The following is a 17,184-nucleotide window of genomic DNA, read 5'->3' on the forward strand; positions in this document are numbered from 1 at the left end:
CCCCTTGCTCACAAAGGATGGAGATGAGAATGAGGTAAGAGCCTTTAACTTGGTGCTGAACAAAAACTTGCATGTTTTACTTGTAATGCGTAGTAAGCTCCTGTTGTATTCATTATGGAAATCACTGCTGGTATTCTTCTGAATTGGTAATACCTATGGTTCACAATCAGTAGTATCCTTGTGAAAAATCCATCATTCTTACTCGTGGTTACAGTTTAGAATCCTGGAACTCTTTGCGTATGCAAATATATATTTCTTGTTCCTGTATCATAAAAATTCTTTCAGGATTTGTGTTTTCTGAGTTCTATTCAATTTTCTTCTTCTCAACATCGATGTAAATCTTGTTCTTTGAGAATGGCTGTTTTTGTGACTATCAACTGTGCAAACTTTCTGCTTTGCCTTATTTTGTCAGATGACTTACTAAGATAATCATCATCTTTTTTATCTTTAAAGACTCTGTGTGCATGATTTTAATGATTTTTTTTCGGATTCTGTGTATTTAATAAAGATTTTTGTTATATGTTCCACACAACTTTCTCCAAAGACCCCCTTTTTTTGCAGCCTGTGGTAATATATATTTATGGGTCTGGACTAAGGATTGTGTGCTACAGTAACAGTGATTATTTGAGGTTGGGTATGGCACGAATAGATACTCAATGTTGAACTCCAATCTTAAGCTGACCATACACTAGTAGATTTCTGAGCGAATGTTCATAAGAAAGATCTTTCTTTACCACCCGATAATGCCCTCAAACATTTTGACGAATGTCGATCAAAATTTAATTTGATTTTAACATTTGATGTGGGAATGAATGGAGTTTCCTGAATGAAAACCACTTTCACTGTTAGAACTTCGTTCGTCAAGAAAAAGTTTCCATCCTCCGCCTTCCACTTTTTTTGTCACTACAGTCGAAATTGATCATTAATTTAACCCCATCAATTAATAGAAAGTCGAATGAAAGATCTTTTGTACGAAAGTTCTTTCAAAATCTAACCATCCAAGACAATAAAAGAAAACAGCCAAATAGGCTCTATGATTTATTGCATATAGGTAACCCATCATGAAGAAAACTAATTTAGAAAACCATTTCTTTAGGTACACATACATAATTACTAAAGATCAACAAGTATCCATTAGCATCAGTAGAGCACAACAAACAAGTCCTGCTTAATCTTGTTTTTTTCCTCCCCTTGCTCACAAAGGATGGAGATGAGAATGAGGTAAGAGCCTTTAACTTGGTGCTGAACAAAAACTTGCATGTTTTACTTGTAATGCGTAGTAAGCTCCTGTTGTATTCATTATGGAAATCACTGCTGGTATTCTTCTGAATTGGTAATACTTATGGTTCACAATCAGTAGTATCCTTGTGATATCCTTGTGAAAAATCCATCATTCTTACTCGTGGTTACAGTTTAGAATCCTGGAACTCTTTGCGTATGCAAATATATATTTCTTGTTCCTGTTTTATTAAAAAAAATTCTTTCAGGATTTGTGTTTTCTGAGTTCTATTCAATTTTCTTCTTCTCAACATCGATGTAAATCTTGTTCTTTGAGAATGGCTGTTTTTGTGACTATCAACTGTGCAAACTTTCTGCTATGCCTTATTTTGTCAGATGACTTACTAAGATAATCATCATCTTTTTTATCTTTAAATACTCTGTGTGCATGTTTTTAATGATTCTGTTTAACAAATAACAAAATAAAAAGGGAAATGTGTAGCTTAACATAAATGCATAGTTACACAATAATGTAGAAACTATGCCAAAATCCAACAAGTGTAACCTATTCCCATACTGTGAATGAATTAATGTATGTTTTAGAAATTGATTTCAGTAAATGACCAGCAAAGGATCGGTCCTGGTGAAAAATCTACTGTTCAAATGATCCAGTCTATAATCACTGGTTTCATCAATTCCAAGTAGCAGTCGCTCCATTGGCATCTACTAGTTATAAACAGAGATTATATTGCTGCCTTTAAAGTAGACCTAAACCTAAAAAAGTTAGAATTTGCTATGTTATAGAGAACAGGTTAATTGTGCCCAAACTGTACCTTGAAACATTTACCTCAGGTCTAGAAATACTCCTAAAAAATATCACATTTCCTGTGCCTTGAGCCTCTTAGCTATATATCTTCAGTGTGAGTTCATCTGAGGTACCGCTGCCTCTGACTGCTAGTCTCATGAGATTTGGAATGAGATTTGATTATGCCAGTAATGGGCAGATCATTATTTCCTTGCTGGAGAGGAAGCTGTACGTAAGGAACTCCAGTGCAAGGACCTCTCTTGCACTGCATCAGGAGGGAAGCTCTGAAATGAGGAAGCAAAATCCAGCTCTTCTACCTAGATGCTGCTTCTACACAGAGACACAGTGTGGAGCAAGGCATGGTTAGTCAGTAACAGGGAAAGTTCAGCTGCAGGAAGCCTATATATCGATCCGCCATTATGACCACCTGCCTAATATTGATTAGGTTTCCCTTTTGCCTCCAAAAAAGCCCTGACTCATCAAGTCATGGACTCCACTAGACCTCTGAAGATATGGTGTGGTATCTGGGACCAAGTAAGGTGGAGCCTCCACAGATCGGACTTGTTTTTCCAACACATTCCAAAGATTCTCGATTGGATTGCGATCTGGAGAATTTGGAGGTCAAGTCAACACCTCAAACTCATTGTTGTGTTCCTCAAACCATTCTTGAACCATTTTTTGCAGTGTGTCAGGGTGCATTATCCTGCTGCAAGAGGCCACTGCAATCAGGGAATACAGTTTCCATGAAGAGGTGTACTTGGTCTGCAACAATGTTTAGGTAGGGGGTACATGTCGAATTAACAGCCACATGAATGGCAGGACCCAAAGATTCCCAGCAGCACATTGCCCAAAGGATCACACTGCCTCCGCTGGCTTGTATTCTTCCCATAGTGCTAATGTTATGGCTGATTGATGTATATATTACTAGTGACTAGACCTTTGTCCTCTGTATTTCTTTTTTGGGCATAGCTTCCAAAGGTTCTCTATATTGTTGGTCATCTACACCTTCTTTGGTGGAGATTTCCAGTGTAATAGATACCACACACAGTACAATTTCTGTGCAATTGAACATAAGCTTAGTAGATTGTGCAGTCCAATGGCAATCCAATGACCATCTGCACCATCCTAAGGAAGAGAGGTTCATTGGACAACTCCTCATATTGACCTCTTATAAACTATCTGTATCTCTTCTAAGGGCACCTGTTTCTTTAGAATGAAGATGCTAAGTTTGCATAACCTTAATAAAAATTAAGCTCCATCCTAATAAAGTTGCACATATCCAAACCATCAAGTTTTGCAATTGTATGCTTATAAGTCTTTAGCATGGAAGCATAAAATGAACATGTATTTTTCCTATCCAGGATGCTGGAGAAATGGTCCGATCATTTGTGGGAGGCCTCGAACTGATTGTAAATTTGTTGAAATCGGAAAATAAGGAAGTTCTAGCAAGTGTCTGTGCGGCTATCACCAATATAGCCAAAGATGATGAAAATTTAGCTGTTATAACAGATCATGGCGTTGTCCCCTTGTTGTCCGCACTGGCCAATACGGTAAGTTTCTGCAGCATACTGAATGTGTTTCATGTAAGATTGTGGACTTTACTTAAAGCAATACTAAGGGTTATTTTTAGTCAGTGCATAAAACCCTTTAAGGGGTATCTGTGGTAAAAAACTAAAAATAAATATGCATTTCTGTATTGAATTTCCATTTCCAAGTTGTATCACACTCCTAAAAACCATATACATCTAGAAGTTTGTAAGCTTACTTATTGAAGATGCCTATAGGATGTACTAACTCAATGCACTGGCACACTAAACTACAAGTCAACGTCTGAATAAAGTAACATTATCATTGCATGCTGGAAGCAATGCACGATGGGATATGTAGTCTTGAGAAATCTAGATTGCATCACACCAAGCAGCAGGAAAAGAGAGGCAAAGTACACTGGGAATCCAGGAAGTTGATGAAAGTGATGGGCAGATGAAAGGCAGCACTCACTGCGTAAAAGTTCAAGTAAGCTCTGATAGTGAATCTGTCCAGTAGGTGTATAAAGCATCAATATTACTGAGGAATAGGCACCAGAATGAACCCCCAAGTCTGTTCACAAAAGCCCCACCTCTTTGGAATGAAGCCCTACCTCTTATATTAAAGAATTCTGCATCAGTGCTAAGTCAACCTAATCATGTGACCAGGCACCCATTTCTCCTGGGACATGGAAAATTTTTTGGAGGAATTAGAGAACTTTGAAACACCTTTTTTCCCCAGCAATATTGATCATCTGCACAGCAATATTAATAGTTTATATGTTTAATTCATGAGGCGGGTCCACTTTAATATAAAATAGGCATAACATTTTACTGCAATGTATCCATTTCTAGGTCTAGGTGGTTATGTAATATCATAAGTTAATATGTGAGTCTATAATTGAAAAAAAATCTGCTTGTAATAGTGTGGCCACAAGCTTCAAACTGCGTCTCTAGCTCCTATCACTCCCATGACACCTGGCTGCTAAAGATTATTTAACAAGTCAGCCTCTCCATCCTTGCATGGACGGACAGCAAGCTGCAAACCGCTATAAAACCTGAGATAACATTTCACTCCTTGGAGTTTGATGGCACCCCAGTCCCGACAAACGTTTTCTTTCCTGGTCATGGAACGCCAATAACATAAATACCTTCCTTACCACAGTCCGTAAACTGCTCCATGTTTTTTAAGCATTATCTCAAACGCCAAGGGACCTCTTAAGCAAAATATAAGTGTAAAAGGAAAAAATGTGAGAGTGTCTCAAAGGTTTTCAAGCCATGCAAAGTTTCAAATATAGACTACAGAATAGATCTCTTTTGCTTTCTACAGACGGATGATAAGCTGAGACGCCATTTGGCTGAAGCCATTTCACGCTGCTGCACGTGGGGGCACAACCGCGTGGCTTTTGGAGAAGCCAATGCCGTGGCCCCACTTGTACGGTACTTGAAATCCGACGATCCATCTGTTCATCGGGCCACAGCTCAAGCCTTATACCAACTTTCTGAGGATGCCAACAACTGCATAACAATGCATGAGAATGGAGCAGTAAAAGTAAGTGATTCACTGTGGAGTGTTCACACATGGCGGGATGTAAAAACAGTAAGCAATAAGCATTGATCATTCTTAATGTAACTATTCTGGATACTAGAAGATAAAGTTGAATGAGCTCCATAATATAAACTTTATTTTACATTTTATAGTATTTGTTATATACTACCTACTTTATCAGCAGATGCTTGCATAGGCTTTTGCTGTATCCTTCATGAACACCTATAAATGTTTGAATTGTTTTTGCTATGGAAGGAAATTACAATAATAATTTGTATTGTGTTGTGTTTGCAAAATTACATTACAGTGCAAGGACTACATAGGGCATATAACTTGACACAAACGGGAGATTGGTCTTATTCACAAATGTTTACAGTCCAGCAGGCAATGATTGAAACTTGCTGTCTTCATGATCTCCTGGCAGGTGCTGATGCTATACGACAGCGTGGCTTCTGCCATGCTAGTGCCTTGCTTCCTACTCCAGCCTCTCAACCCCAATAGGAAGTATTAGTGGAGAGAGGAACCATAGCACCCAGCTAGAAAGATTTTAGTCCCAAACTGCTGAGGAGAGAAGTATTTAACTTTTTCTATTACAGGTGACTATTGGCTGAATTTATTTAGCGAAGCGACAGGATCACTTTCATAATGATTGCTTATACCAGCTTTGTCTATTGTTTCCACGTGATCGTATGTTTGAATCCAGGTCGATCCGGCCACATGTTTGGCCAGTTTATGTGTCCGCTGAGTTACTCCCTTTTGGTCTGATATCTTATCACAACAATGAGTAGGGAGGAAGAGTGACAGCATCGAAACACAGAGATCCCCTTAGTGGATGATATTCAAATAAGTACATTCAATACAACAAAAATAAAAAAAGCACAAGCATGTAAAATTACACTTATTTAAAGAAGAACTCCGGGAAAACGTAAAACTTACCCTAGCAGAGGGGCTACCCCTGCATAGCAAAGGTTAAGCGCTCATTTTGTTTAGAGGGCTCAAAAAAAATACTCACCTGCTCCTCAGCCCCTCCAGGGTGCTAGACTGGTTCCCGCATCTTCTTCTCCCTGTTTTATGCAGGTCCCTTAACTTGCACCAAGACACAGCCGGAGCAGGGGCGGGAGAAGTGAGCGTTGACCGACGTGGAACCGAGGATCAGGTAAGTAAAACTGCTTTATTTGAGCCACCTAGACAAAATTAGCACTTAACCCTTGCAGTGGGGCTATCCCTGCATTGCATGGGTTAAAAGAAAGGGTTTTTTTCCAACCTGGAGTTCTTCTTTAAAGCCCTACCCTTCAGGCTTATTGAAGGAAAAGTATTGGAAGAGGAAAATATACTTAGGGCCAGTGAGGAACACTCCAGCTGCCACACATTGGTTCTATACCAAGAGTTGAACAATCATGTAACCACTGATTGCTCGGCTCACGGTCTCCTCCGTGCACAGAGCGGTGACTGTCAGTCACCCCCCACTGCAGGAATTCCCTCCTCCCTTCTTCATTACTCCAGTGCTCATTGGAGGGACAGACAGGGGAGGGGGCTTACTCTAGAAAGCCAGAGACAGCTGTCAATCAGGCAGTCGGGTGGATCCCAACAATATTGTCAAGATTCTTCCCAGTTGCAGTGCAGCTCTGCACTGTCAGCAGATAGCACGCAGTAGCCCTCTATGTACTGGCTTTCGATCACAGGAGTACATTAGTAAATGTACTCCTGTGTTTCAAAAGAGAAGAAAAGAGAAAAAAAATGTTTGGCTTTACTTCTCTTTTAAGATGAAAAGCAAAGGTCATCAATGATATGCAATATCCCATATGAGCTCTCTAGATCAGTAAAAGAATTCTGATTGGTTGCATTTAGCCTTATTGTGGCTCCACTTTACTGTACTACAACCCATTCATTCTTCCTCTTAAAGGCTCCTTTGTAACTCTAATTCGGTGTTCCCTAATTTCCTGATCGCACATATATTATTTTGTCTCTCTTTTTGATGTTACTATTTGTTGTTATTGGAATAAGAATGTAACTGGAAAAAGAACAGCTTGATTTCACAACATAAAAGGCTCATTGAATGAATGCTACCCTAATTCAATGTACACCATTCTACAGATGGTGAAGAAGCAGCAGCGGGAAGACTAGCCACAAAACTGAGAATCACAAAGAATTTTTGTCTTGTCTTCCAAGCTACGCACTAATTACAGCCAATTACTAAATAGCCGCAATTTATTTTTATTATTTCTAGAACTGGGTGACGTCCTTGCTGCACAGTGGCAAAAAGAGTATAAATTAACGTGACGTCTGTCACTTGATATTAATTAGCCGCTCTTTATACCGCCAAAAACAAGCTTGCTAGTTAATCCATCATCTGCCGAAAAAACACCTCAGTCCAAGTTTTCTGTACCAGACCCGGCAACTACATCAATCATATCACGCAGGAGAAAAGTTCACGGAGACAAGAGGCCACATAAAACTCCCTCTTCTCAGACTTTGTTTGTCTTAGGAAGGGGCTACTGTACTATGAAAACTCTTAAGTGTAATTTAAACTGTGTTTAACTGGGTGTCAGGTGCGAACATTTTCTTAAAGTCTAAAGGAAATGGCACACCAGTGACACAATGAGCTTCGTGTATAAAAACTGGATGAAAGAACGTGCGGCTAGCAGCAACCAATCCAATTAAACTATTGTTTTTCCATTGCTGATTAGAGGATTAAAGATAAACCTAGACCAAAATAGGTTGCTGCCTTTAATAAATTAAACATATACCCTGTTTCCCCGAAAATAAGACCTAGTACAATTTTTTGGGAATTGCTAAAATTTAAGACCTATCCGGAAAATAAGACCTAGTTGTGACCATTCCCAGGGCCGGTGGTGGCATAAGGGGGAACCTGAAGAGCCGCAGGAGAGGCAAAAGAGAATCACCTGTGCCAACGAAGCCAGCGCTAGAGGAAGCAAAGCGGCACCGGAGGGAGCTGAGCTGCATAAGCCGATGCCTCCTCTATAGCGCCGGCTCCTGTTACAGGCGGAGTGATACCAAATGCACTCCGCCTGTGAGGAATCGATAGTGAAAGTGCGCTTTGCTCATTCTGGCCAGCGTTAGCAAATTCTCTTGGTTAGCAAATTCTCTTGGAAAGGTACGGCACCCCTGATTGCCCTGACCACCATATTTTTGTACATGAATACATGTAGACTGTTGTACATGAATAAGTGTGGATTGTTGTACATTAACCACTTGCCGTCCGCCCGTAGTAAAACGGACGGACGGCACTGCAGCATTGGCGGGCAGACGGCAATTTTTTTCTGCTCGCACGCGCCCCCTAGCGGGCACGCACGGGCAGAAAAGACCCGGCCATTGCACACACCCGTTACCAGGTGTTTCACATATAGGCGATAAGCGGCTCCATAGCCCGCCGATCGTCTATATGTGCTCGTTCGCGTCCGCCCCCCCCAACGCAATTTTAAGGCTTGACATGTTTGGTGTCTTTTTACCCGACGTGACCCCGTCTTTTATATTTTACCAAAAAATTGGGTAATAATAAATGTTTTATCTTTTAATATAGGGGAAACTGTTTTTTTTTTTAATTTCGGTCATTTTTCCTTAATATAGTAAAAAAATAAAAACCCCAGTGGTGAATAAATACCACCAAAAGAAAGCTCTATCTGTCCCCAAAAAAGGGTATAAAATTAATTTCAGTACAGCGCTGCATGACGGAATAAATGTCAGTCAAAGTACCGCAGCACTGAATACTGAAAAATGGCCTGGATGGGAAGGGGGTTTAACACCGCGGATGTCAACTGGTTAAAAAAAAAAAAAATAAGACCTACCCCGAAAATAAGACCTAGTGTGTTTTTTTGAGCCAAAAAATATATAAGACAGTGTCTTATTTTCGGGGAAACATGGTAGGAGAAATACCTATATGTACACTGCCAACTTCTTTCAGAAATTGCTCGCTTCCAGCCTATCCTGCTAATCCTCTATGTTCACTATTTTCAAAGTGAACTAAACTTAAAAAATGTATGCAGATCGGAAGTTCAGGGGGCACCACCATATTGTTCAATGATGTATGATGAGTATAGGACAAATATTTAGCCTTTAAATGCACCTCTTCCCAGACTACCAACACTAAATCATTTACATATTCGTAACAAGCAATAAAAGAGTTCTAAAACAAGCCATCACTGACCTCACTAGCTGCATGTACTGTGAAGTAATTCATTTTCAAAGATCACAACAAGGAGGGAATTCAGTAAAGGTTTTGTGCCACATTTCTAGTGGTATGGACCGTTAAAGGGTCCTGTGCGAAAGTCAAAATAGCCCTTACACCAGTTTCAGTAGCTTTAATGACACAGATTCAGATAGTCCCTAGCAACCAATGACACTGACAGTGGGTGGAGCCTGATGGGGAAGCTGAGGGAATAGTTGCCCATCAGGTCCACTCCCCTGGTGATTTACAGAAGGCAATGGGTGGATTCCATAGCCATTGACAGCTTGCCAGTGGCTATAGAATCTGCCTACTGTCAATCACTAGCAGAGCGTACCTGATGAGGAACTACTCCCTTAGTATCCCCATCAAGTTTTGGCTTTATATACACTTACATTTCTCCACAAGATCTATAGCTACAGAGGTGAATAAGAGCATGTTGGAAAGTGCTTTTACTGCTTGTTCAGAAAATGTCAATATGTTAGGTTGCATAGTCTGGGCACAGGTTCACTTTAAAGCCTGTAAGCCATAACAGGTACACTCTGATGCAACATCTGAACATGTGGGTTGCCTGTCCACTCCTACTATGCAGACCCCCTCTCCCTCCCCTTCAAAGATTGTTTGCAGATATGGACTTCTGAAAAGTTAGCTTGGCATGCCCCACTCCCCAAATGGCAGTACCTGGTTCTGGAGATTAGTTGGCATGGAGTGCTGCCTCTTTAGAGGCAGGGGAGAGTGAACATGTTTGTTCTATATAAAGAAAGCTTATAGTGTAGCACTATCACCAATGACAACAACAATTTCTACTAAACACTAAAGCAAACAAACACAAAACCTATTGTCATGAACTAGTATAATAGTGCTATACAATCTACTCCAAAGTCTATGTCATAACCAGAGACTTAAAACCTGATAACCTTGCAAAGGTGATCCAGCAATGAATGAATAGTGCTATGCAGATGTATTCCAGATATCAGTACGTTTAACCAGGAAGATATAAATCCTTTGTGAAGTGATGGCATCCAAAACCTCCACCTTTTGCCTTTCACCTGATGGTTAAACTAAGGTCAGAAATCACTTCTTCTATGGGGAATTCATGCAGTGCACTTCCTCTAGAAACTTGATTTGTGCTGATGAATAACCTGATTTGTGCTTCTTCGCCTCCTTGGGAGAGTTCGCTGAAGTGATGTTCGTCTGATGATTCAATCCATCTTATGGAGTGTCATTCTCAGAAAAGAACATATAACACAACCATTGTGCTCTCCGAAATTACTTTATTAAACTAACTAAAAATGACCACTCGCATTAAAAAACAATGCGCAAAGAAATGCGCTACAAGGCATGTACAAAACAGCGTTCTCAAACGTGGTTCCCAGTTCAGTTGCTCTAACAAGATGATGTCATGCCCAAAACTCCATCCAAAGCATTGCATCCTTTGACTTCTTCATGGATTTGGAGTTACAGGTACTTGCTAGCTAGTTACTTATCTATTCTAGTGTAGAGCAATGGAGTATGAGAGCAGAAAGTGTCTTTGCAGTGATTTGCAGGCATTTCAAAGGTGTGAGACTTTAGATGACCTTTAAGCTAAACATTATATTTGCTGATAATACATATAGGGGTCTATTCACTAAGCTGCCATAGGCAGCCGAGTGAATGACCGAGCTAAAGCGAAGTGAGCCGAACGCTGTTCGGCTATTCACTTCAGGCTGGTACGGCTGATTTTAGCCGTATATCGGCTGAAATCAGCCATACATCGGGGCAATAGCAGACTAGCTATTGTACCGGCCCTCTGCTGCTGTCAATCAGTAGTGGGGACCTGATGGAGAACTGCAGCAGAGGGCGGGGGCAATGCTAGTTTGCTATTGGCTATTGCAAATTGAAATAGCCAATAGGAATCTAGCAATGCATTCCTATGGGCAAAAAGTGTATTTTTATTTTTTCTATTCTGACACGGCTCCGTGTCAGAATAAAGAAAAAAAAAGGAAAAGCAGTGTTTCTTTTCTTGGCGGCCGGGAGCGGGAGACTGCCGGAGCGCCCGGGAGAGTTTGCTGTCTGGAGATCAGTGTCCCTGGTTAGCTGGTAACCAGGGACGCTGATATCTCTGCAAGTGGCCGGAGCCAGCCGTAAGATCACGGCTGGCTCCGCCCAGCTGTCAGAAGCATGCTGTCGGCCGGCCGCTCGGCCAGCTTCGGCTTTCAGCGCGGCTCAGCCGAGCCGAGGCATATGCGGTCGCCTCGACTGAGCCGCTCGGCCAAGTTCGGGAGCTGTACGGGCTATAGTGAATAGCCCGTACAGCAGCTACGGAACCGAAGGGGTCCTAAGGCCGAAGCTAGCCGAAGGATCGGCCGAAGCTACGGCTAGATCCTTCGGCTGCTTCGAGAATAGACCCCACAGTGTCCCTTTTAAAGATAGTTAGCAAGCTTCATTTGTTTGGTAGTAGCTGCATCATCTGCTCTGAGGATTTATACACATGGTCACCATAGAAAACAATTGCCTCTGTGGTATTCACTTTTAAACATTGTAGTTGTATAGTAACTGTAAGACAATAGCACACAAAGAGATGAGTGGTTGTGCGTATGGGCACTAAACCAGCCGCGATGCTGTCATAGTCTTAGCTGGATTGATCAGTGTCCATGTACAACAGAAACCTGCTTGTTATACAAAGTTGCCGAGTGGGAAAATGTGTTTTCATGCATTTTTTTTCTGCTCGGGTCAAGGTTTGCAATCTTTGTAGGTTAAACTTCTGAGTGGAGTTAATTTTTCAAAAACTAAAGTAAGACTATCAAATTACTTGGCGTTTGGAATGCACAACAAGTGCCGCATTATAGCCTGCTTGAAGCAAGACATCAATTTTCGCATCGGTTGGATACCCTACTGACTGGTTGGCAAGAGGGCTTCTCTTGGCAGCTGTCTGGCATCCCTCTGACATTATAAACAGGAGCTTGTACTGTTAAGCCGGTGAAAGAGAACTACTCAACAATGACTGCCGCTTGAAACCATTCCACAGGCAAACAAGCCATTTTACATGAGAAGGCTAAGCCCTATTTATTAGGGTCAGTCATTTTATTTCTTAAAGGAAATGTATTGCCTTTTCATAGATTTTAGGTATACAAAAGAAGCAGATCAGATAGATATAAATTATATTTTTAGAGTATTTTTGGTCTTAAATACCTTGTCTTTATGTATGTTTTGTAATTATATATCAGGGATATTAGGGATGTCCAATACCATTTTTTCAAGACCAAGTACAAGTACTTTCCCTCAGGTACTTGTCGATACCAGTTACCAATACTTTTTCTTAAAGGGACGTGACATTTTTTCAAAAACAATACAGACTAATGATTTTATGACAGTTTCCTTATAATTATGAAAAACTGTAACTCGTTCCATGATTATACATCAGTATAATCATTCTCTATTCACTACAGATCCCATCAGTCCATGGTTATACAGGGGCACATGCAGATCGCGCCAGGGCTGCGCTTGGGTCTTACCAGGGCTGCATTTGGGTCTCACCAGGGCTGCGTTTGGGTCTCACCAGGGATGCGTGTAGATCTCACCAGGGCTGCATTTGGGTTTCACCACGGATGCGTGCAAATATCACCAGGGATGCATGCAGGTCTCACCAGTGATGCATACAGGTCTTACCAGGGGTGCACGCATGTCTTACCAGGGCTGCATGTGGGTCTCAGCAGGGCTGCGTGCAGATCTCAGCAGGGATGCATGTAGGTCTCACCAGGGATGCGTTCTCATCTCAGCAGGGATGCGTGCAGGTCTCACCAGGGATGCATGCAAGTCCTACTAGGGCTGCATGTGGGTCTCTCCAGGGCTCTGTGGGTGGGTGCCAGACTCTCCAAGGCTCTGCATGCGGCTGCTGGTCTCTCTAGGGCTGAACGGTGGGATCCAGGCTTGTGCCGGGATCCAGGCCTGTGCTGTTGGGTGTGGGGCTTTCCTGTGCTGTGCCAGCAGTGGGAAGGAGGCAATGTGCAGCCGGACAGGCATTATCAAAGACAGCTGGCTGAGGTCCCCAACCTTGGTGCAGCCATATTTGCGCATTGCATGTTTATGGTGTTAAAACCACAAACAGATGTGCCCAACAGACGTGGTGTGAATGGGTCCTTAATGTTATTTTCAAATCTTGACCTTTTAGATGTCAATCTTGGCTGTGCCCCCTCCAACTCTACAAGCTTCCCTTTTGTTCCTTTTATGTGATGGACAGTTTTACTGTTTTACTTTTCCTTATAACTTAGCTGCATATAGCTGGATTTACTGATGGGTTGACATGCAATTAGTAACATCTGCTTAAGCATATTTGCATCATATAGTCTCAGTTGACCAAGTGCTGTGACAGGCTTAAAGACCAGCTCCACCACCACCCCACTCCTTTGGAAAAACCCCAGCACCTTTTTTTTTATACACCTTTTTCCATCGGTCTTTAGTCCATCATGCGACAACAAGGGTCTTCCGTCTCCTCTTCTTCCTCCAGCAGTGGGTGGGTCCTGTATTCTGCAGAGACTGGTGCCATATGCCAACACAATATTTTCCTGTGAGCTTAGGGCAGCTTCATGATGTTCCCCCCCGGGGACAGGTCATTGATGCTTGGGTATCAGTGAACCCAAAAGAGGACAGACACTGGATTGCAGAGTGGTGAGTCTGCAGGGAACAACACGAGAGACATGGTGAGAGGTCAATGACGATATCCATTATCTTTCTACAGACACAGTCTCACCATCAATTTTGGTTGGTGCCCATCACCATTTGCATATATGAAAACAAAAATGTATGTATATGGCAATTGAATTGTCGAGACCGGCATATGAATGTAGGACTATGATACGCAACATGGCACCTTAACTGATTATGCATTCCCAGTGTATGCTGATATATAAGCACTGGTATAGGAGCTTTGTAATCATGGGATTGACTATATAGCACAGGGGTAGCATTTGAAGTATATCAGTGAGCCTTGTGGTTTTTTAATGTTTGATATAACATAAGTGTATTTGGTGATAGATTATAGCACTAGGTCCAGATGGATTTTTTTGGAGGATACGATTGTAATAAAATAAAAAAACTTTTATAAATAAATGTATTGTATTTCGGAAGACATTGGTGTGCCATTGTGCTCTAGGTGAGGAGAGAACTGTCTGTCACCATTAGCAGTGGATACCACAGCTCATTCGATGAACTGTAGCAGAACTCTTACAATTAGCACTTTCTATTCCTCTTGTATTCAGAAAGGTTAACTACTGTACCTTGTAAAGAGATCTCTCAACACTATACACTGGAGTGTACTTATATTTTTACTTTTGTGTACATATTGGTGTTTTTAAGAAATTGTGTACACTAAGTATAAAAGGAAGTGGCGATGTTTCTTTAAAATAAATGAAAAAAACAAAAATGCCTAAATATGTGCAGCTCAATTTAATGGAAAAGATTGCTACCGCTCTGTGTCTGCCAAGCTCCACGCTGCGCCAGAGGAGAGGAATCTGGCACTGTCCGCAGCAAGCAACTTCATCTTTCATCTGCATTTCTCTTCTGTATTTATCCTGCTGCAAGAAAATTCAGAGAATGTCTTTTCCTTCCGACTTGGCTCTCCCAATAAACCACAGAAATACTCTCAGCAACGTCTTGCAATTGTTCAGCTTTATGTACACTACATGGCTGGGGCTCTGCTCTATAACAAATGTATATTTAATTTGACAGCAATAAAACAAAAGATAAAGCGCTACTTAAGGCGTGTTCATGTACAGCACAGATCCATGGTGAAACTCTGATCTCGTTTCAATTGTTCAAATTGACATAGCCTGGATGACCTAACTCCAGGGCCAATTGCCAGCTAATGTTTAGTTTTTCTTTAAACAAAAACAGAAGATCATCGCTCTTTTCTGCTGAGTGGTGTTAAACAAATCTGCACTTTGCTTATGCAGGCAGCAACAGGTTCACAAAAAATAACGGTCCTATCAGCAACACATACTCACCTTCCCTTTATTCTCCCAATGCTCTGTTGAGCCGCCAGGAGAGAAGATAAATATCTCCCATTATACCCCTCTTCCTCCAATTTGACAGCACTGGTGCTTGGTGATTGGCTCAGGGTTATTACATGGGGATGGAGCTTACACAGGGCTTCCTCTCTTTTACTCCTGGTGGGCAAATGGAGCATTAAAGGAGCAAAGGGTATATGCTGCTAGTACCACCAGCATTAAAGTTGTGCCCTCCGAGTGAAAAGCACAGGTTCACTTTAAAGCTGATCTCCAGGCAGTTATATATTAAATCAACACAATTTTACTTAAATCTGTCTTAGTATCAGCTTTTTGTCATCCCCTGCAAAGCAGCGCTCAGAGCAGGAAAGGGAGGGGCAACACATGCATTGATGGGAGGAGAGAGAAGAGCGAGCAGAGCTGATGAGTTATCAGTGTGTTTCTGCACCTCCCATTGTCCAATTAGTAGGTTGAAAGCAGGGAGCTGAGACCACAGTATGCGGTGACAGAGAAAGTGATGCCACAGGCCTGACTGTGCTGTGCAGTCACTGTACAACTCTATTGAGTAGGAAGAGCAGTCTCTATATTGATTAAATATGACTGCGCTGTAAACATATATGATTAAAAACAATAATTAGGAACAAGTTAAAAAATGTAAGTTTATTAGCTTTTCAAACTGATGTTGTATATGTGTGTTTTACTACATATATAAAATCTTTTTTTTTTTCAAATAAACATTTAATACAGATTGCACCTTTGACAGTGGATATACTGAGTGCTCTGGATGTCCTAAAGACAGAGCACAGCAGACGCTGTTTGACTTCTGACTCTCCCTCCCTGATCAAATATTTTAATGGAGTCATATGAATAGAAAGGCAAGTGAGGGCGAAGAGTCACTCTGTATAGCTGTGTGCATGAATTTCAGCTTGAGTTATTGGGAATAGACAAACAAATGTGACCTGGGGCTTCACCTGCTGAGTGAAAATTAATATATAGTGAATAAAGAATGTAAACATATACTAAAACACTATAACTTCTCTTTTAGGGGGTGTTCAGTAAGCATTCTTGATGTGCACCCAACAGTTACTGGCCAGTGTTGCAAAAACCTACTAAATAACAAAAGTACACTGGGAAGCTTGGAGAACCATGATCTGCATCATAGTGAATATGGGCTGCAGTATGCTCGGCATTAAGGCTTGAGTGTCTGATCAATTGTATTACTCCCACATATAGAATCTAGTGTCTTGTCCATGGAAGCACTGCACTGGACACACCAGTGGCAGGATTTTCCCATGGGTTCTGGAACCTGTGGTCCATCTTGTACTTCTGTGTATGTAGCCTTAAGGCTTCTTTATTAATTTAGTGGTAAGCTACAGTCATTTGTCAGTTACAGTTGTTCTACAGTAATCTGGAACACATGTGTTCTTACTGAACACAATTCTTTCACAATATTAAAATAATTATGTTAACATTAAAGGGTCAGTCCATAAAAATGTGATGTTTTATTTATAGCTGTAGCCTGGCAGGTTAAGTCAGCTCCTGGCTTCCTATGGCTTGGATACTCCAACAGTAAGATCTCCTTACACTTACCTTGAAAAGAAAAGAAAAATTACATTTGGATGTTGGACTTCTACATGATGGCTGCTTCATTGGAAGGGTTCCGTCTCATTGTTTGGCTTCCTTCTACCTTTCAGCTCAGATGTGTGCTCCTTTTCCCCCCGCCCATGGGAAAACATACAATGTGCACAGTTCCCCCCAAGGTCGGAGGACTCTTACAGACTGCATTGGGGAGGAGGTGGTGTCAATAGAGGAAGGAGAAAGATGACAGAGAACCCATAAACTCCGTGCTCACTTCCTCTCTGTATGCCCCTGTAGAAGTGACAAGCAGGAGCAATGGTGGCGTATGCAGTAACAGAGTGGCCCGG

General features: G+C 41.4%; 1 protein-coding gene across 1 annotated transcript in view; it reads left to right on the top strand.

Annotated features, from left to right (window-relative positions):
* The window catches only part of ARMC4 (armadillo repeat containing 4), a 118,454-nt gene that overhangs the window by 94,458 nt on the left and 6,812 nt on the right, over positions 1–17,184 (top strand). The window contains exons 18-19 of the mRNA XM_018558739.1: positions 3,385–3,573; positions 4,877–5,098. Coding sequence (XP_018414241.1) covers positions 3,385–3,573; positions 4,877–5,098 — 411 coding nt within the window. The remainder of the gene's footprint in view (positions 1–3,384; positions 3,574–4,876; positions 5,099–17,184) is intronic.

The sequence above is a fragment of the Nanorana parkeri genome, unplaced genomic scaffold, assembly GCF_000935625.1.
Source record: "Nanorana parkeri isolate BGI_ZX_2015 unplaced genomic scaffold, ASM93562v1 scaffold355, whole genome shotgun sequence".
In the NCBI taxonomy this organism is placed as follows: domain Eukaryota; kingdom Metazoa; phylum Chordata; class Amphibia; order Anura; family Dicroglossidae; genus Nanorana; species Nanorana parkeri.